The sequence below is a fragment of the Amphiura filiformis genome, chromosome 16 (genome assembly GCF_039555335.1).
Source record: "Amphiura filiformis chromosome 16, Afil_fr2py, whole genome shotgun sequence".
Taxonomy (NCBI): Eukaryota; Metazoa; Echinodermata; class Ophiuroidea; order Amphilepidida; family Amphiuridae; genus Amphiura; species Amphiura filiformis.
In genome coordinates, this window is record NC_092643.1 from 63,687,514 (window position 1) to 63,709,268 (window position 21,755).

Here is a 21,755-nt window from a genome sequence, read left to right on the forward strand (position 1 = left end):
ATTGAAAATTCCTGGATCCGCCCCTGTGATCCGTGAACTTGTCTTTTTTAAAGACAAATTCTTGTTTTGGATTAAAAAGATATTAGCCTGTTTTTCCAAATGAAATATACAGAAATCCTATTCCGAAATCCTAAGTTCTAACTGGCAATGAAAGTCGTAATATAAATATTTGACCAATTTTTGGAAATAAGGCCAAGAAAAAAAAAAGTTGTTTGCTTGTCCTCGTCTGACCAGGGATGTGTACTCTAACATCCCTGGTCCGACCGACCATCTCGGCAATCCTAACCGTAGAACTTTGACTTAATTCAGATTAAGTATTCTAATTTTCATAACCCATAATTAACATAAAAATATTAAAATTTATGAGCAAAATAGAATGTTTAGACTTGTGTCAAGTCTGAATTTTGTGACTGCAATTGTAAGAAAACATGAAAAATTTTGTTTTTGGCCCATTTTCCCTCAAATTGCAAAAATATTTAAATTTGAATTTTATTGCCAGTTATTGTTACAACTATTAACTCAAGGATTTAGGATTTTAGCTATATTTCATTTGGCAAAATGGATTTTTTTTTAAATCCAAAAACCTTTGTGCTGCATTTTTTTGGAATCAGGAGTAGTTCTTTGTTGATCATGAAGAGGATCCCCCAGGAGATCCATGTAGTTGCCAGCTTTCCTCTTAGTTGGGTCTCTGGGCACAGACCCTAGAATTTCAGTGGTCTGAGTACTTCAGATAGGGCATAGAAGTGGAAACGTTATAATGCTAATTTCCCGGGGCTAATTTACATTTGCACATTCTGTATTCCAAGCAGCTATTGCCAAAATAAACTTGCAAAGCAGTGCACATACCGTAATACCATATGGGCTCCCTTGATATAATGGCATTTTAGGCACAAACTAAATGTGCCCTCCTACCAGCAAAAAGGGCCCTGGGATAAGGGCACAGACCCTTAATTCTTATCAAGATTTTCAGAGGGAGCTGTTCATTTGTAGGGGCCTTATGTGAAATTTACCGTCAAGGTTGCCCATGTGGCGAATACTTTTGGTATAAAATTATATATATTCCTGTAGTGTATAAAACAATGTACGTAAGCTTCAAATCACAAATTAATATTTCAGGTCTTCAACCTCAAATAATAAATATCTAGTGAAACGTTTAAAAATTGACAATGTGTGCAAAATTAATCACACAAAATGTGGCACTTTTGAATAAATCACACAAAATATTTTTTTAAGAGTATGTGAAATGTGAGCATAGACTGACATACAAAATGTATGAGTTAACATGTATCAGAACAATATGAAAACACATTGAGCATGATGAGTCATCAACCATAGGCTTTGTGAAGGCCTATGCATCAACACATCGTTTCCCCAGGCACCTTGTTTTGAACATTTAAAAGTTTTTCAATAATTCATGAGAAAACCAACTGCCCAAAAAAAGCATGAAATGTTCATGCATGCAATATTTTGGAAATCTGGCATTAACAATTTAAGAAATTTTACCCTCATGAAAATTTCAGGCTCCAAATGTAACTTACCGGTACTACCCAATGGTGAGTAAGTCACCCATGAGCGGCACTTTATTCTGCAAGTATGCACCGTTCTGTAAATAATCAAAAGCATATCAAAAGTGGTGTACCAGATCTGCACCTAATTATTCACATTCTGATAGGATATAATGTTTTCTCAAGAAGTCCTTGGAAATTAATTAGGCCTATAATACATCATACAACATGTTTTCTCATTATGTGAGAAACAAAATAATGAAAACAGCCCTTTTGACTTGACACACAAGATCAAACACACTCAACTCATAAAATTAATTTTTCTTGCACTTCTTGTGCTTTTTTATTATTTTTATTTCAGTTTTTCCATCTGTTTTTCCTTCTTCTCATCTCCTTTTTCAAAAATAGTATAAAACATTTTGTCCATCCTTTGACATCCACCATTACTTGTAATGGCTTTCAATAATTGTAACAAACAACATAAAATATTATCATATCTTTTTAAATTGCTCTCGTATCTGAGATAGTATGCATGCCCATGATTAAGCTGCATAAAAATTAAAATCAATAATGTTGTGTTATCATCTGGGGGATTTTCATGAATGAAGGTGGGAGTTTTTTGTTTGTTTTACCAAATGCAAAACTGGCATTACTAGCTCAATTGAAATCCTCTTCGACACATTCTTGGAAAATGATTTGAGGTACTTTTTATTTGATGGTTCCCAGGAGTAGAATACTACGAAACTTCTTGTTGCCAATAATAACCCTTATTGACTTTTGTCATCAAAATTAAATTGCTGGAGCGTTCAAATTAAAGTGATATTGAAAAATCGCCAAGATATGTAAATCATTGTCAAAACTATCTCAGATACAAAAGCATTTCTTTATTTGGTCAACCCATCTTCCTTGGACCCTCAGACCACTTCGTATTAACCTGATTTTGTAGAAGTACACGTACATATATATATATATTATTTTTAAGGGTTTTTTTTAAATTAAATACCCTTTACATGTACATTTTATTCTAAAATACAATGTCACAGTTAACTGTTAATATCCTAAAATATCTATTTGTATAATCTTAAAAACTATGTACCATGTGTTATTCCTTCTTTAATCATACAAATAACATATTTTTGTATTTAAATTAAAGCCTATTAGACTGGACTGCTTTCAGAATCTCTTGTAAGAACATATTTTCCCAGGCTTGTAAAAATAACAATTTATTTCAATGTTTTTTGTTATTGCTAGATTTTCTTCTTACTGCGACAACTTTTCTAAATTAAAATGTTAAAAGTCCTTCCTGCTGGATTTTGTTCATGTTTTCAATTTATTTAGTTCTTCTAAAACTTGTGTTACATGTATTTTACACTGGCAAGATTGTGGTACTTTGGGCTAAAATAAATGTTAATGAAAGACTTATAACATGTTTTTACAGCTAACATAAAATTTATCTTCCCAGAGAGAAAAAAGACATGGTACAAAGTAGTCAATTTTGACTACGGTAGTCTTTTTCTATCGATGAAAGAATATTTGTCACATATCTTCCCTTTTAGATTTCTTTCAATATCGGTCCTACAACATCTAGTTTAGCACCTATTTTCATGGTCAGAGTCCCTGGCCTGTATTCTGTAACAAGATGGGAGACAAAAAGATAATCTCAATTCCCATTTACTTTTATGCATTCAGTATATACAGGCTAGGCTTTAAAAGTTTATCTCTGTAACTTGTCAACTTGAGAAGTTAGTCAATTTATTCACACCTTCAAAAGTCCTAAAATATTTAGGCCCTATATCAATATAAGAGATCATAAATAAGTATAAATCATCATTCCAATTTTGTTTTGGGTTTTCATAAAAAACAAAAAAAACACATTACAAATACCATTTTTGGTATCCTTGGTCCACTGTAAAAAAAAAGTAATTCTTTATCTCAAAAGTACTCCATAATACTGATCAATAAATTCTCTCAAACACTATATGTCGCTACATAATATTTAACTTGTACTTTTCACAACTTTTTGTCAATTTGAAAACCCTAGTCTGTTCCTTCAGTTGTAGTTGAGACCATGTTCCACGAAATTTTTTTAGTGCCATTAAAGGAAATCCCTTACTGGTACACAAAATAAAAAGCCTTTCCAGCAGGCTTCATATAACAATAATTTGCTTGACATTTTTTGTTTTAGTTTGGTCAAGTGTGCTTACTAGTTACTACACATAAACTTCTTAAAACATGAAAGAAAAGTTCTTAGTTATCATAAGTGACATATAATTCAAATTTCGCTTTTTTGTACATATATGTACAATTAACCAAAAGGTTAAGGTTTCAAAAGTAAATATCACTGAGTTGCAGACATTGCTAAATTCAAAGTTCACTGAGTATGTTTACAGAATATACATACCGGTACATAGTAAATACATAACCTCAAAATGAGGCGCACACATTTTCTTTAAATTTTATCTAGATCGGTTCAAACTCACTTTGTTTTCTGCTTTGATCGATACACTCACCCAGCAACAATGTAAGTAATGAACCATTTAAAGAACAAAACTACTAATTCAAAAACTGAATAAGGCATTGTATGCTAATAAGGTAGACCTTGACATAATTGTGTTGGTTCAACCCACCACCTCACATCTGCTCTAATGACCTTCATTAACAATAATTAGTTCTCTACCTTCTTGATTTTTATTCTGTACAAATAATCCCTATTTACTAATTTGCCTGACCACAACCATTTAGAGACAAACCATGTTACATATGCATGGAGGACCATTTGAGTGGGTCTGGTTTTTTTGACCGTTCTCCAACACAAAAGCAATCTTGACACCAAAATGTAACAACATTTCTTCAGTATACAAACAGCAACTTTAATATGGCACACAAACTGATAAGCACCAATATAGTTTTACTTTCATAATGAAAAGAAGTTGAAATTTCATCCAGGTGTCAACAAAACTTTAATTCTTCACATAGGGTCTTATTTTATGCAAACCATACCGAACTGAAATGCTTCCTGGTGAAAAAAAAAAATGATAATATAAATAAGACGGGAGCATGGTTTAAAAACAAGCTGTACGTACCCCCTTATAAGGCCAAGGAAAGCCGATTTTGAGTTTCCCGTCACCCGCCCTCACTTCATTTTCTGACCCTCACTTGAATTCATTATTGTGATTTTCCAAAAAATACCGATAAAAACTGGTTATATTTGCCAAAAATATTATGAATATCCCTTTATTTTTTGTGGAAAAATCAAAATCAAAACATGCATTTTGCTGTCAACCTTGCAGACTCTTTTTAATATACTTTTGAATCTCATATGGGCTAAACATCCATCTTCAAGTGAGTGAGCGGCAATAACAACACATTTTACATGTGTGTTGGTCATAATAATGAAAGGCAGAAAAATAATGAATAATGAATAATGAAAAAGTTACCTCACTTATTTTTAGAAATTATGTGACGGGAAACTCAAAATTGACTGTTAGGGGCCTAAAGCTTCACAAACAACAAAATGTGCCATTTCAATATTCACAAATACCAGGGCCCTGCTTGAACAAAACACTATTCAACCAAAGTTTACTGACCTTTACCAGCATGTTATTGAATAAATTTAAGCTTCACATTTAGATGGGAATAAACAGCTGTAAAAAACAATCGCGTGTGAAATTCATGCTACATGTACAGTCCTGGCAAGTCATGTGACAATGATAATCACCAAGGCTCATCTTTGCTTTACATGTTTGCACTTGTTTTGACTTGGCACAAAAATTGTTCTCAATAGTACACGGTAAAGGGCTTTATTGGAATAAGTTTCTGACTGGAATAAACATTGAAATTATGCATTTTTTGACAGACAAAATGTTTTTTATAAAAAACATTTCAATACCATGTATTTAACTGGCCTGGAAAATGCTTTGACATTGCTTTTTTCCCACAAATATGGTTTAAAAGTCTCCCTCCTATAAATGCAGAAATATCACTGAAATCATGCATTATACATCAGACAAATTTGTCATAATCTAGTTATCTAGTGTAAGTGCAACAACAAAATATTGATACATTTTCTGAGCATTTCAATTGAAAGCAATTTCATTGATTAAAATCACATGAACAACTAAATCCCAAATGTTACAATAAGCTTGATGTACAGGCAAGTATCATTCCCCTTAATGTAAACCAATTTTTACCCTGCATTTATCACGTACACATGTGCAAACCACCATGCAAAAAGCATAGGGACCTGGATTTATTAATTACAAGCTGGACTGTAAAATATGGTTGACCTTGAGAACACAAACTGACTGTGATGACGACACTGAATGGAAAAATTGGGCATTGTGATTCATATGGCTGTTGCATTGTGAAACTCTCAACTTTACTCAAGTGTGAATGGATTTTTATGCACAAACAACTATTCACACTGATTTCAATAACTTTTGACATTAGGTCCCTATACCAAAAGACTAGAAAATACAAAGAAAATTTTGCAGTACTTGTAAACAGTTCAGTTCTGTGATTTTTGTAATGGTTTGAACAAAGGACAAGCGTGGCCAGGCAGAGAGATGAACATGAATACTTTCCTCATGTCAATGTACCAGGTTAATAATTTTTGTAGGCCCGTTTTGTTTATTGGTACAATGTAATACAAATTACAAATACAGTGAGTAACATTTATATCTTGGTCCTAAATTGTTTTTGAACATAGACATTTTTGTTTTTTAAACAAGCTTGAAATAAAATAAGTACTGTAAAAGTGGTAATTTTCGGATGTGCAATTTTTCGCCATAATTTGCAGATTTTGAACTTCTTTGCTTGTTCTTAAATTTCTGATTTTGCATTTTAGTACACAGACCAATGAATAAAATAACACATTCGCGCATTTTAATTTTAGCAGTAACTGTGGCGAGCGCCAATTATTGGTCAGCAAAAATTTTAACTTTTACAGTGGTGGGAGAGAACAAAAAACTAACTAACTCTACTATCAATAAAAATACACAGGTTATTTTTGTGTGTCAAATACGGAGGAAAAGCTAAATTCAACTACTTCAACTATTTAATAATTTTGGTACAATAAATATTTTTATATACTGTATAATTATGGACTTTCTTTACTACGAAAGATAAAGATTCATTATACCTACTTGCATTGTGTTCAGACGAATATCAAAATATAGATTCTTTCTAGCAATTACAATGGTTTTCCGTTATCAAAAACTACAATTTTGTTATCAATTTCTGTATAGGGTGCAAATTCAACCTGTACAATGTGACTTATTTGTTATTACTTCTTTTATTCCTCGCATTGAATGTGCAATCAATTCATGCAGCTTGCATGTGCAATTATGATAAAGATCACAGAATTTTGCTCAGTTTTGAAATTTTTTGAACACTATCTGTGATCTCCTAGAAGTTTTTAAAACTCTATGAAACAAAACAAACATACTATAATTGCCAATACCAGAATTGGAAATACATGTACCAATGTTTTTGTAAAGAAAAAAATCATAATAATCAATACACAATTAAGAAATTACTATGGTAATAAGTTATTACATGTATAAAAAATTTCTATGCACACACAGTTTCTCAAATTGAACCAACCGTGACCCAAAAATGATCGAAATTGAAGATTAATTTTGGTTTGATTTATCATGTTCATAATCATGATGTTCTGCAGTCATCTCTAACTAGTTGATAAACTGACGTTTAACTAGGGAGTTTATTTTTTTTATCAATTTGATCATGAATGTTAATGTGCTTTTGAGAAATGGACTTTAAAAAAGGGGCTACAATGTTAATTTTATGTTTGGATTTTTTTTTAAATATAGGTAACTGCTGAAATTTTCTTTAAAAAAATTTTAATCTTAGGAAAAGGCCATGTATGTAAAAACAAAAAACTTTTTCCAACATTTTTGGGTCAGATCTAGGCATCCTTTCCCTGCACTTTTAAAACCCAACCTTCAAAAATTGGACGACACATCCATATGCATTGCTTTATTGCACAATTTACCAAAAAATATCAGGATGCATTGATAGAGCTTTGATTTCAAAACCATCCAGCAAGACATTGGGAGTCCGGGACGAGTTTATTTCCACTTGGCACTATTTTCGCCGCAGAATGAACAGCTTTCATTCTGACATCATCATGACACCTGTCGGCAGATACACTCTTAGTCTCTGTTCAATCGCCGCACGGCACTGCGGACAGGAGTCCAGTCTGTCGGCACACGACTCGCACACGAGGTGGCCACAGGGAAGAAGCGCTGTGCTCAACAGAGCATCCATGCACACTTTGCACTGCATTGCGCCTTGAATGTGTCTTAATTTCTCTTGTAATACTTTTGGGTCCGTTGTGTCATGAAGATCTTCGGTCTCTTTCTGAAGCTCCTGCAGAGACATTGAATTCTCCTCATGGAGGCAGCTAGCACCAGACTGCCCTGTGACAAAGAGTTTTCTTCTCGTTGCATCATGGGCTTCTCTCCATGTGCGTTTCACGTCAAACGAGTACCTCTTCCCCAAGTCCGAATTCTCATTAAACAGCGAGATGAAACTTCCTTTCAAGTCTCTTACAAATTGCGATCTGACAGGAGGGTTTACTGTTTCACAGTTGAAGAAAGCGTGTTTCTCGGTGATTGCACGGTAAAGTCCTTCTGCTGCTTCTTTGCTGACTAGTTTGAAGGTCATGTTCAGTGGGTTAACAGCTTCACCGCCTTCTTCAAAGTAGGAGATACTGCAACTTCTGTTGTTGGTAGACACCTCAACAATCAATTGTAAATTTGTCCTGCAATGACAGAGAAACAGGCACAGAAACTAATTAGTATTGCTCAATTCAATAAACTTGAAATTAGGTGTGTTTTTTTCAAATTCCAAATGTCTGAAATTGTTTGTGTTCTACATTTATTTTTAAACTGATTTGACTACAAATCAAGCATAGTTAGTGAGTGAGATTTTACGATATAACCAATAATAGTATTCAACTTCTTTTGATTGTTGTTCTGAGTCACACTAAAATGGCTATATCTCTGGAAGCACAAGTCTAATTATAATAATAATAATAATAAATACTGAACTTATAACGCGCACAAATTTCCAAGGGATGCGAGGCGAGAAGAAGACAGAAGGAAGGAAACATCATATATTTGGGGAAGAGATGAGTTTTAAGGAGACTTTTAAAAGTCCCAGTGCTATGGGCCATTCTGATGACTATTGGCAACTTATTCCAAAGACTAGGGCCAGCCACAGAAAATTATGATGTGTATTCAGCAAAATATAGCTCTGAGAGTAGTTCATCTAATGAGACTGATCGACATCAGTCATTTTGCTTGATCGCATCGCAAAATTAATTATTACTCTGGTAAAATACTTGACAGTTCTGAACATATCTAGTACCATGGCAACAGAGATAGCAAAATACATTTTAATGCCGGTAAATTAAAAACCGATTTAAATCCAACTTACTTTTGCGTAACTTCTGCTCCAAATAAGAATACACCCTGAGGGCCAACACCCACACAGCAGTTTTCTCCATGTTGGTCTTTGGCATCGTACATCTCCAGTCCATAATTATCAAATCCTGATGTTTCTTGGAGGAATTGGTACTGAGCTGTGTTTGGTGTCATGCCCCGCAGTCTTGCGTGTTCTGCTAGCACGGTAGTCTCAAACTCTTCACATTTCCTTTCCGCCATGAAATAGTTGTATTTCACCCCTTGTTGGAAGTCACCCTGTTCGGCCTGGGCTACGAGGGCGCTCACTCTAGCCATGTCTTTCTCAGATGACACCTTGAGTTTCTCCTCGGCTATTTCCAGTTTCACATCTTGGTAAACAAGGTGCCTGGAAGAAAAAAATATCAAAAAAATTGCAGATTTCATGAGTACCAACACATATCCCATAAGCTGTTTGCACATTTTTACTACACACGTTGATCTTCATTTGAAATGAAATGCACATTGGCATAACAAGTTTAGGGTTTCAATTGCAACTTAGGCTTTCTGCATTTTCCACAATGGTATGAATTCCTTCTGGTATATTAAAGTTACACTTAAAAGCAAAAGCAAAACAAGAAACATAATCAAATATTATAAAACGGCACATGATAATCCACTTGGGGTGTTGAATTTTGAACGGGTTGTGTGCACAAATGTATAGACCTTAACTGATGGTCTTTTATTTAAAAATCACCATGTATTAGGATACAAAAAGTAGATTTTGAGTTACCCGTCAGGCGCTGGATTTTTCGGGCCCACGCTTGATTTCATTATTGTGATTTTCCAAAAATGAAAATAAGAACTGGTCATTTTTGCAAAAAAAAACATGAATATCCATGCATTTTAGTGGACAAATCCAAATCAAAACATCCACTTCACTACCAGTGTTTCAGTCAACTGGTTGCATCTGATCAGGAATATGAAACAAATTCATGCTAATAATAATGGTCTATGCTGAGGGTGCAATTTTTCAATTTGAATACTGATGGAAACTGTTATTGCAATTCACAAACCGGAATTTGCCTTTTAGAAAACTGAAAACTTTGGTCTCTACTCATGATCCCTTGGCCCTGGTAAGTCGCCCCCTCATCCTATAAAAGCCAGTTGATCTACAATTTCTACATACAATGTATTATTATTTGTATGTTCTCTTTGAACAGCATTTTAATCTGTGGTAGCAACAACTTCCCAGTAACAAACATTCAAGGCTTTGGAGTTTGTTTACCACATTTTGGACTTTTGTTGAACTCAATCATCATTTCCTAGCTGAACTGAGTCAACTACGTGCCACTTCTCATAAACTTTCAATTCACTGTACATTGTGCAATAGGGATCAACCTGTTCTATAACCATGCTCTGTGACACATGGTTTTTAAGTATGTAATTTAGTTCACTTGTAGTTGTTGGACCATGAGAATATTGAGATTCATCATTTCTAATAAACAACTTGACACATTCTTCATTTGGACCATTTTCATGTTAATTCTTTAAATATGCATGCATCAATTTACAAATTTCAATGAACCAACTTGTTTACTTGCCATTCAAGTTTCAATCAAATTAAAAAACATAAAAATGCTGTTTTGCTGGGAACTTTATTTTAGTTTTAAATTTAGGTATGATGAATTTCATTATGCAACCAGGGAAAGAAGAGATGGGCAAGTACATGTCTATAGCATACAACATACAGGCATGAATATGGGTGGAGACCAATGACTCAGTCAACACACTCAAGTGGTAGTTCCCCACTCTGTTGCAATACTTTGCCCACATCTTTTTATCAAGTCTAGACATGTAATTTATAACAAATCACAAAACCAACTTTCCAAAAATTAATCAATAATACTTCCGTAATCCTATATTTCCAATCAATTGTCCCATCCTTCCAAATGCTAAATATATTGATCATTATCATTAATCATCAAATTTTTCAGTATTTCTTCAATTCTCAGAACTGCACTACCGTATCTAGTCAGATTATTTAATTTTCGTCATTTTAGTCTCAGATCGAGTTACAACAAAAACTTTTCATTTCATGAGCCCGAGTTATTTATTACCATGACATCATGTGGCATCATCCCTCTGCCATTGTGAAACCTGTGAAAATCATGTCTGGACTCCCACAGTACAGGTGTTCAGTCAAATACCGTACATTGTTACTTTTGAATTTGACCAAAAATTTGCAAATTATTTCACAATGTATTGGTGTTTTTCATTTTTCAAAAGTGGGTGTGTCACTTACAAATTATATGCATACAAAGGCCCTTCACAATTCATTCTTAGCTTACTGTTTAAGATTTTTAAGTACATCATAAGGTAACTGTAATTATTAATTACTTATTAATTATTTTCTTCATAATTTTTTTGAAACGAGTGGTCACAACCCAATATCAACAGTACATTTTTGTTTTGATTTTATACATTGATACTAAATCAGTAAACAATGTTCAGCATCAAAGCAAGAAAGTAGCAAATTAATGTAATTAAAATGTCATTTAGGAGAGAAAATGTCAAATAAAAATCAAATAATAAAATATTTTGCAATTCTCAATTTTGGACGCGGGAGGGAAACAGTAAACTAAACATCAATTATGAAGGGCCTAAGCCCTAAACTTATTGAATGATAAATCCTCTTGTCTGTTGTCAGTCAAGTTTTTTAGAGGCTAAAGTACATCACTGAATTTAATTTGTTTGTCAATTACCTCATCAATACAATTCTGATATACATTTTCATAATTATTATTATTATTACACCTGCCCTGTTCCTAGAAAAACATGTCAATCCGACATGAAAGCTAAAACAATTTCTAATTAGTATTTATTAATTTATAATCAAGTATCAAGAAATTCAAATATTATGTGTTGTGAAGTACAAAGTACTGTGTACCGTACTTTTTCTGGCTTTATTTATGATATTTTTCATGACCGAAAAGGAAGTTGTTTTGGTCTTTGGACAATGGACACATCATATTTTTGTACTTTCCCTAGTTTTTAAGTCATTGTGAAACTAAACAATCATGCTAGTTCTGCGTGCACTAGAGGATGACCATGGTTAATTTCTTAGTACTACATGAACAGTAAAGTAACCAGTAGCAACAGGTCAATGCAATCTATACAAATTCATTTGAACTTTTCACGGTTTGCTGATCGCATGAAGCAACAGGTTTAAGCAGGTGAATCCTGGCCTAGAACTAGAAGTCATGGTTGTTGTTTCAAAAATTATATCTAGCGTGATTCTGTTGAGCCCCCTGCATTTTACCGGTAAAAACTGTTTGTTGTCACGGATAACTGTCTGTTTCAAATTCCATTGATCATTGTTTACTGGTTTAATTGACATGCCTCTAAAGTTAACGGCGAAAGGTAGTGTACTAGGGGCAATCGCAAATAGACCTGTTATCGACACATGATTTCTAATTCAACACTGCGTCAGGGAAAAAAATATGACAATCGACACATGATCAACTCGTAATGAGATAAAAAAAATGCTGAAAAGTTGATAAGCTTAAAATCACGTCGATATAATTATGAGAGAAAAAATCAGAACCGTTCGGATTCGAACCAGCGTGCACTAACGATTACATGTCGTTCAGCTCACCACCACACGCAACAACGAATTGAATCCTTTTTGGTATGGGGACGGTATGTCAATATGCATCTCTTTTACCGGTAAACGATCCCAATAGAAACACCCTAATGGAATTTTTAGATGTTAATTACTCTGTACTTGGCCTGTAGACATGACAGTATGACACCATGTAAATGGAAAAGCTATGAATTTCTGCCTACACAATTGTAATTTTGAAATTAATAACAGATTTACATAATAATTAAACTGAAATAGTTACTCCCGAGTCCTGATATTGACCATTCACCAGTAAATACCTTCCCTAGTCCCATCACTGATACAAAATATATTACAAATTTACAATATTAGAAATACAATGGAATTATACTACTTTGTGTAGATCTCCTTTAAAAAAAAACTTGTTGCAAGTACAGTATTGCTCATTAATTATTGCTAACTGCCATACACCACAGTAGTGGTTAAACAATACGGTACTCATTGTACAATCACAGATGGCATAATTTTAGTGGGTGTCATCATTATATTGCAACACAACACATGGGTAATTGTTTGCAAATAAGGCAATGATTGACAGCAGGTATTATAAATACTGTAATACACTCATTGTTCAAAATTCTATGACCTTCCAGGCCTCAGCTCAAAATGTTGACATTTAACATATTTTGTGGCATTTCTATAGTGCATCTGTTACATGTAGGTTTTGCAACAATTCTTTTACATGTGCAACTCTTTTAAATGAATGTAGACCTCAAAATACTCTTTGAGCCACAAGCCTCAAAAATAGATTTCTTTCAGGGGCTACTTTACTTTCTACTAAAAATTGCCCTTATTTAGGGCTACTTTGGTATTTTCAGGGGCATAATCCCTAATCCTATTTAGAGCGCTGATCAATGTCATTGATTCCACTATCATTGCTATACGTAATACAATTTAATCGAAATCCAGGTTACATAAATTACTATGAACATTTAAAACTCCTGCTTTAAAAACTCATTTTAGCATTTTGTATAACTTCTCACATGAATCTGAATTTTACATGTAGAACTGGATGTTACACACTGTACATGTAGTATCGTACCGTACGGGTACATGTGGAACTTGTTTAATGATAAGTGTTCATTATTTGATCTTGGTATGATGCAGTGCTGAATCAAGGTCGAGGGGTATGTATTTTCTACATGATCATGATGGTCAAATCATAGGTGCTGAAATTAAATCTAGAGCCTTTTTTACTTCACATTTTCACTTTGTCATGTGCATTTTAAACCAATTTACTACAACTTAAAAAAGGGAAGGGGCAATTGAAACAGGCACGTGTCAAGACCCAGGGACTTCCTGAAGCAATTGACAGGTCTAAATCTAGGAACCCCTCTGACGTCAAGCGCAGTATTACGTGTAAAATACTGTTTACACTTAAATTGCGTTGTCACGCATAACACGTGTATCGTGCCAACACGTGAAATGTGATCAGCTGCATCAATACTGAAACTTTATCAATACTTTGTTACAAAAACTTTAGCAGTACTATTTTTTTAAACCTGACTGAGTGAGATCTACGTTTTTGCTGACAAAATATGGTTAACTTTAGTTTCTTCTTTGTTGAACTTTGTTTTTACTGAAAAGTGAACAGAAATAAGGCAAATGTGAATGGGAAATAACAATGCATTTGTAAAATTTATTATTACTAGCGGGACACCCGCGCTATGCGCGGGTCCCCGCTAGATTAGTAAATGGGAGCGTTCACTAAAACAGGAGGAATTACTGAACAGGTAGAATCATTGAAAAGGTAAATTTTATTTATCTGAACCTGACCATCTTTAAGCCTATGTTTCCATTTTAACTTCTTTCTTTCTTTTTAGTTTTTTTCTACATGGGCCAATTTTGTTCCATTTAAAAAAAATTCTGCTGCTAAGCTTCCGATTTTCCGTTACCATGTTTTTTTATTTATTTAACCCGCTCCGTTATTTTCTAAATCTGTCCTTTCTTACATTTCCATTTTAGCTTCTAATTTCCCGTTTTCATGTTATTTATTTAATTCTGTCCTCAGTTTAATAGCTTTTTTATTTAAACTTCCTTATTTTATTAGGCCTATAGCTTTTTTCCCCCTTACATTTCCTGAAGAGTTTCTTTCAAGTTCCTTCTTTAGCCTATTTTATTCCTGGTTTCATTTTGTGACTTAGTATAACCCACATAGGGCCTACTCGTACAGCCTGTTTGTCCTCATTTTGTTTTCTTTTTTTATTTATAGTAGGCTTACCTCTTCATGTTGTTTGTACTTTTTAACACACATCTGTTTCCCGATTTATTACGCTTACGGTCGTTCACCCGTAATATCATTCATTACGTGACTCGCGTCGTTTACGCTGCATGCCATGGCGTAGTACTGCGTTACCAGCAGGTATCGCTATAGCTTACGCGAGCGGTTTACATTAGATACGCCATGCGACGCGCAGGCCTAGCTTAGTAACTGACTCTCTTTTGTTTACCTTGGATAGCAACGGACCACATTTTCACTGATTTTGAGGCCAATTCTTGACCGTTTTCAACCAAATAAAGTTTAAACACGCCCCCGTATATTCCTCGACCTCCCGTATGAATTTGGCGACATTTGGCTCGAAACTGACGGAGCCTTTATAGGCATACATAGATACATAGATAGATAGATAGATAGATACATACATACAACATTCCCCTATTTATAGTAAGATTATTTAAATAGAAAAATTATTTAATTCGTGTACATCGTGGAACATTCAACTACGCTTGTTATTCTGCGACTAATCATGCTAAAACACGAGCGTACAACGCTTTTCTACGCGTCCATATTACTAGGTTACATGCGTACAACAGCTTACTACGCACAGCCACGCAATGAGTATGTTCCACGATGTACACAAATTTAATAATTTTTCTATAGTTTAAAATTATCTAGTAATCTGTTCAACCATTTTATTTCACTTTAAAATATTACTTAGTATTCCTAACTTTCCTATATACCATACTAATTTCTTATTTTATTTTTATTTCTTTATAGTATACACAAGTTAACTTTCGGTTTTTCCTGTTTAATATAATGTTGAAAACATGTACATTGTAGGTTCAACCATACTTCATAGACCTTATGAAAACAGGGTCTATGGTTCAACTTTTTTACCTTGCCAAATACTACAACAACTGGACAAAGCAGTTTGATGTCTGGCTGAACAATGAATGAGGGTATTTCGCAAGGTTGTTCAATTATTGACACACATCAATTATAAATTGACAACTCAAGGCTTCTTATAGCGCGCGCAAATATAACATACCACAATGTTTAATTTTTCACGAGTAGCTTTGTTAAATCTAAGGGACGACTCCTGTTATACATGTATACTACGGGAAAAAATCATTTAATTTCTTAGTTCGGGATCACGATGTTTGTACCGTGACGACCCCGATCAGCTGGGTCGATTTTGACATGACAGCAGTACTATAACATGTACCGCTGCATGCAAATTGACAACACATTTTTGTTTGCTCAAGAGTAATAAGCATTATCAGGACTTAGCAAGTACATAACGGTTAACAGTTATATATCTAGCAGTGAATAGCGGTGGTAATACACGAGGTGACATTTATATTTTCATGATGTTTGCAGAGCAAAATGTCCCAGCGTGCAGCTATGTCCATCCAGGTCATTGACAAATCTCAACGTGCCTCAACTTGCAAGCTGACCGATCGCGATCTGCATGATCTGCGGAGCTCACTGTCCAACAAGAGGACACATTGCCCGACGGCATAAAGCATGGATGATTTGCATTAAAAGATGAAATAGCAAAATAATGAAATATTTACCTTGTAACTTCTTGGAGCAAAAGATGCGGTTGCAAATGAAATTTCACCCGAAGATGAAGTCGTATTGGTAGCGGACCTGGAACCTGGCCATTGATGGGGTTGCGCAAATTGAGCCACAAAACTTCACCTTTCTTGCCCATGTATTGCAGTCCAAAATAATCATTTTCTATGGTCCCGAGTTTCTTGCAAACCTGTGATATTGAAGAAGTGAACATACAGATTTTAGGCTTAAGAATGCCATATCTTTGGCATGTTTTCAAACAAACATTGAACATTTTCATGATAACACTTATAACAGCTGATCCGCGATCAGCTGGCAGAATTTAAGTTTTGGTGAAATGGTTTAGAAAATGTACGATACTTACCATATCTAGGCATTCTTGGCCGATCGCCTTAGGACTAATATCCACCTCTATCAATGTTGAGTCTGGCTTTTTCACTAATACAGCCATTTTTGGACAGTTTCACCGTGTTTTCTGTCGTATTATAAAAGTTCGAGCTTTTCGCTCTCGAGTACATAGAACAACCATTGACAACAAGCAGTTGATTATTGCGAAAATATCATTCAGCCTTTCGCTGCGTGAACTCGGACACAAAGCTTTAAACTCGGGCGCTATCACTTTTTTGAAGGGATATAATAATATTTTATATTCCATACAACACAATTATTTTAAATATTTTAGCTGATTTGGTTTGTAATATCGTTTCATACTTACTGATAATTGAATAGATACGATATAAATGGATAAATAAAATGTAAACAATGGATTTATTTGTCAAAACAATTACTAATTTCCTTGTCAAATTGCGCAATCTATAAAACGTCCCCATCAAAAAAAATCTAGTGGCCCTGTTAGCAAGGAAAAATTTTCATTGTGACAAGCGAACTTCACGCACGAAGCACGTGGGACCTTGGGAAACCCCGCCCAATAACCAATCAAATTCATTTGGATACGATGCCAATTTTAGCAACCAATCAACACTCTCTATTTCGACAAGCCCTCTCAGATACATACTACGTCATACCTGTTTACGATTGGGAAACCCCTTTATTCGCATCCCTTGAGGTCACTTGTGGTTTTTATTTAAAACAATTAATATGAAAATTTAAAAGGACAAAAATTGAATTCTTGCTGGGATTTCACTGTTGCTATCACAGGCAGCTGCCCTGGATAATTTCAGAGGCTGAAACAAAGTGTTTTGAAATACAATGTTTCATGCCGATGCCGGGGAAGGCTATCCAATTTGGATTCATAATTTATTCAAATTTATTGAATTCAGTTTTATATTGTATGCTAATTTTTTCTGATGGAGGAAAATATTTAAATTTGTAAATAGGCCTAGGGACTTTCTAATTAACTTTCGTTAAAAGTATTATAAAATAAGTGTTGACCTTTTTTGGTACTATAGTATTAAAAAAAGAACCCCATGGAAAATGGGTTCTTTGTAGAACAAAAAAGTTCATTTTTATGATAGCCAATAGGCCTAAAGGCCAAGTAAAATAAATAACATGTATGCCTAGGCCTATAATATCGTCCCTTTTTGGAGATTTTCAAATATTTTTGTTATTGTTCGCTAGGTTTCACACATTGCATTTTTCTAAGGGTAGGGCTTAGGGGGAAATAACTTATAAGGGGGCCTCCTCGAATTTATGATGTGTTGACCTCTTTGCAATTGCAATTTTTCACAGAAATGACTCGATAAAAAAATAATATAAATATACTGAATAGTCCGGACGATGCTAGGGAGAGAGGGACCCCGGGCAAAGAAAACAGACTCCCCCAACATATTTGAGCTCACTGCTAAATGTAGGCCTATAGACCAGTATTGAAGCCATATTATAATATTTGCTGAGGAGAACGCGCTCAAAAAAATTTAATTCAGGTTTTTACACGATTGTATAAATGTACCGTACTTTATACTATAGTAAACAAAGATTCTCTGCAAAAATCCGGGCAAAAATCAAGACTTTAGGTGCTGTAGTTTTATCCAAATCCGAGATTTTGAATAAACCGCCGGAGGATCCAGAGGATCGTAGGCCTACCATAATTGGCGCTAGTTACTAGTAAATTCCAATTTTCTTTGCTTTACCTCACTTGTTCGGCAAAACTTGCAAATTTTCTCGCGCTTCGCGTGCATTTATTCCACTATTGCACCATATTTCATCAGTTTAGCTTAAAAATAGCAACATTTTTCACGCGTTTCGCGCGCATTTGTAGGCCTACCATACACTTATTCTGTCACCAAAAGGCTGAGACCATAATACCTAAAAATGGTCTCAGCCAAAAGGTGTTGGATTCACTATCGCCTACTTCAAGAATTTTTTTTAACCCCATCCCCCCAATGTCAACAAGAAATCTACTGTTAGGGCCACGTGCTGGATTTATCCCCCCAATATTTTGCCAGGGGGGTGGTCCATACATTCATCCCCCCATGTTGACGCCTGAATATGGGTTTCTGATCAAATTAACCTCATATTTGCCCATTTTAGCCCCAAACTTGCAAATTTTCTCGCGCTTCGCGCGCATTTATGCCACTATTGCCCCATAGGCCTATTTAATCAGTTTAGCTTAAAAATAGCAACATTTTCACGCGTTTCGCGCGCATTTGTACCATACACTTATTCTGTCACCAAAAGGCTGAGACCATAATGCCTATAAAAATTCCCTTTTAAAGGAAATGCCAGCTTCAATGCAGAAGAGGTCTTGTAATTAGTTTGGGTGGAAGGCATTTTTAGGATCACTCTTTTTTATGATCCATCATGTTTCATGACAGTCCACCAAACCAGGTGGTGTTCGCATTGCATTTTCATCGTCAACCGTGTAATTGAACAAACATTAACTCATATAACTTCCTGTCAACTCTTCAATTAATTACTCCAAATTGTTCTGTCTTTTTGTCTTTTCTGCCCTACCCTTGCTCATTATTAATAAAGAAATACACTGCAGTTTTTAGTTAATTGGCTAAAAACTGTCATCCTACTTGCCTTATACATGCACATTAATTTTATATTAATTTATATATTAATTCGCAATTTATGCATATCACATTATAAAATGTATAAAGACTGATATTGTTCAATAGGCCTATATACATGTATATAAATTATACCCATATCAAAAATATGCCCTGAAATTACATCGAATTTTTCTCGTTGAAAAGACAAAACTGATGTTTAGATATCAATTATTTCATAAATTACATTTTGAGTCATTTTTATCCATAAAATGATACAGGATATAGGATATTTTTACTTTGACTTTTACGTCCATAAAGGTTTTAATCATGTTATCAATACACACATCTCATGCTGTGCTGATCTCCAGGAGGTCTGAAAATGTAAATCTAAGAACGCCTGATAACAAGGATACTATCATGTTCTTTCGTTGACATGCTGTGGAAACTATTAGGCCTATTATAGGCCTGGCATATAACCTTTAATGTCATATTTCCTTCAAACCATAACTTTTGAAATTCTCACTCGTTTTCATTCGTTGAAACGGCAAAACAAACTTTCTTTTTCTTACAAATCGAATAACATGTCTTACATATATTTTCACCATAAAAATTTCCGCTAAGTAATTCAAACCAATGCTAGTACGGTACCCCGTAATCTCTTTATCAAACAAAGACGATCTCCGAATTAGATAGCCAGCTTTTAGCTGGCGAAAATGGTCTCAGCCAAAAGGTGTTGGATTCACTATAGGCCTACTTCAAGAATTTTTTCAACTCCATCCCCCCAATGTCAACAAGAAATCTACTGTTAGGGCCACGTGGGATCTGGATTTATCCCCCCAATATTTTGCCAGGGGGTGGTCCATACAATCATCCCCCCCCCCCCAATGTTGACGCCTGAATATGGGTTTCTGATCAAATTAACCTCATATTTGCCCATTTTAGCCCCAAACTTGCAAATTTTCTCGCGCTTCGCGTGCATTTATTCCACTATTGCACCATATTTCATCAGTTTAGCTTAAAAATAGCAACCATACGGTACACTTATTCTGTCACCAAAAGGCTGAGACCATAATACCTAAAATGGTCTCAGCCAAAAGGTGTTGGATTCACTATATATACTTCAAGAATTTTTTTTCAACTCCATCCCCCTGTCAACAAGAAGGGCCACGTGAGATCTGGAATCGGACTGTCTGCCGCTTAAAGCCATATTATAAAATTTGCTGAGGAGAACACCCTCAAAAAATTTTAAATTCTGGTTTTTACACGATTGTAATGTAGGCCTACTTTAGTCAATAAAGATACTCTGCAAAAATCAAGACTTTAGGTGCTGTAGTAATTCAGATATAACTTCTTCTTCTTCTTCTTCTTCTTCGGTTGAGTCGGCATACTCAGACTAATTGCTGTATGTTCGCCAACTTTGCAAAGGTTTCAGAGGAATTGGACTGTCAGAGATACACGATTCTTACTAGATGTTTGTTCTGTTTTCGGAGTCTTCACTTTTCTTGGTTGCTTTGGTTTCAGTTTGGTTTGTCTTGGTTACTCATGATGCAGTCATGTCTACAGTAGAATTCATCTCGACCTTTGCAGGACTTAACCCCATTAAAAGCTATTAAACCAAGATAACACTCATTGAAACAGCTCAACTGATTAAATCGGATCTTCTCTGGTTGTGCACAAGTGACTGTTTTCATGTGCGATATCGCAATAAAGCTGGTATTCATAGCTTCAGTTGGGTAACCGATTACAAAGGAAACGAAAGGAAACAATGTTATGTGTGGCTTTGTTCACGAAATCAGACAATGTCGTGCTTTTTGTAAACCAGCATTCTTGAAAATGAGCAACATAATGATTTGTGACTTAACACGGTTTAGAAATAATTTCTTCATATTTTTGGTGTTATCTGTCGTTTACATGTCCTTCCTAAAACACAAAAGTACGACCCTCTCCAAACACCTAAATTAGCTAAAAATTTAGGACATGTTACAAAACTTTATTTTCTAGAACCTATTTAGAATAATTTAAATGTAGCTTTTACCGGTTTTTTTGTGGCATCCTTCAGAAGTGAGCGGTCCGATACCAATATTTTCGGTCAAATCTCCATTCAAATAACACGGGGAGTTGGCTAGCTATGCCTTGCCCTCACTCATATTTTACAAAAGTACGACCATTTCTGAACATCTAACCTAGCTGTAATTTTAGGTCATGTTAGAGAAATATATTTGCTAGAAGTTTTGGAGAATAAATAAAATATTGGCTGGTTATTTTTCACACAGTGATGTTAACTAGGCAAGTGTCCATTCTCCCAACATACACATCATTTGTAGGGGTCACGCGTCAATGGTGAGAGCACTGTGTATTGTGTATAGGAAAACGGACAGTAACTGC

At 34.8% G+C, this 21,755-nt stretch overlaps 1 protein-coding gene across 1 annotated transcript; it reads right to left on the minus strand.

The window, feature by feature from the left end:
* Positions 1-1,819: 1,819 nt before the first annotated feature.
* On the minus strand, positions 1,820-16,993 carry LOC140136332 (E3 ubiquitin-protein ligase MYLIP-like). The gene is made up of 4 exons (XM_072158058.1): positions 16,778-16,993; positions 16,413-16,603; positions 8,967-9,338; positions 1,820-8,289 (listed from the first exon to the last, which is right to left on the minus strand). Exons 1-4 carry the CDS (start codon positions 16,862-16,864, stop codon positions 7,638-7,640), a joined length of 1,302 nt encoding a protein of 433 aa, XP_072014159.1. The 5' UTR covers positions 16,865-16,993; the 3' UTR covers positions 1,820-7,637.
* Between the last annotated feature and the right edge of the window lie 4,762 nt (positions 16,994-21,755).

What these genes read in the sequence shown, in the direction of transcription:
- LOC140136332 (XM_072158058.1), bottom strand. Translation starts at nt 16,864, where the DNA reads ATGGCTGTATTAGTGAAAAAGCCAGACTCAACATTGATAGAGGTGGAT. An exon ending in GCCAAGAATGCCTAGATATG is followed by an intron (nt 16,604 to 16,777) that starts GTAAGTATCGTA and finishes TCAATATCACAG; the next exon opens with GTTTGCAAGAAACTCGGGAC. An exon ending in GGAGCAGAAGTTACGCAAAA is followed by an intron (nt 8,290 to 8,966) that starts GTAAGTTGGATT and finishes CTGTCATTGCAG; the next exon opens with GACAAATTTACAATTGATTG.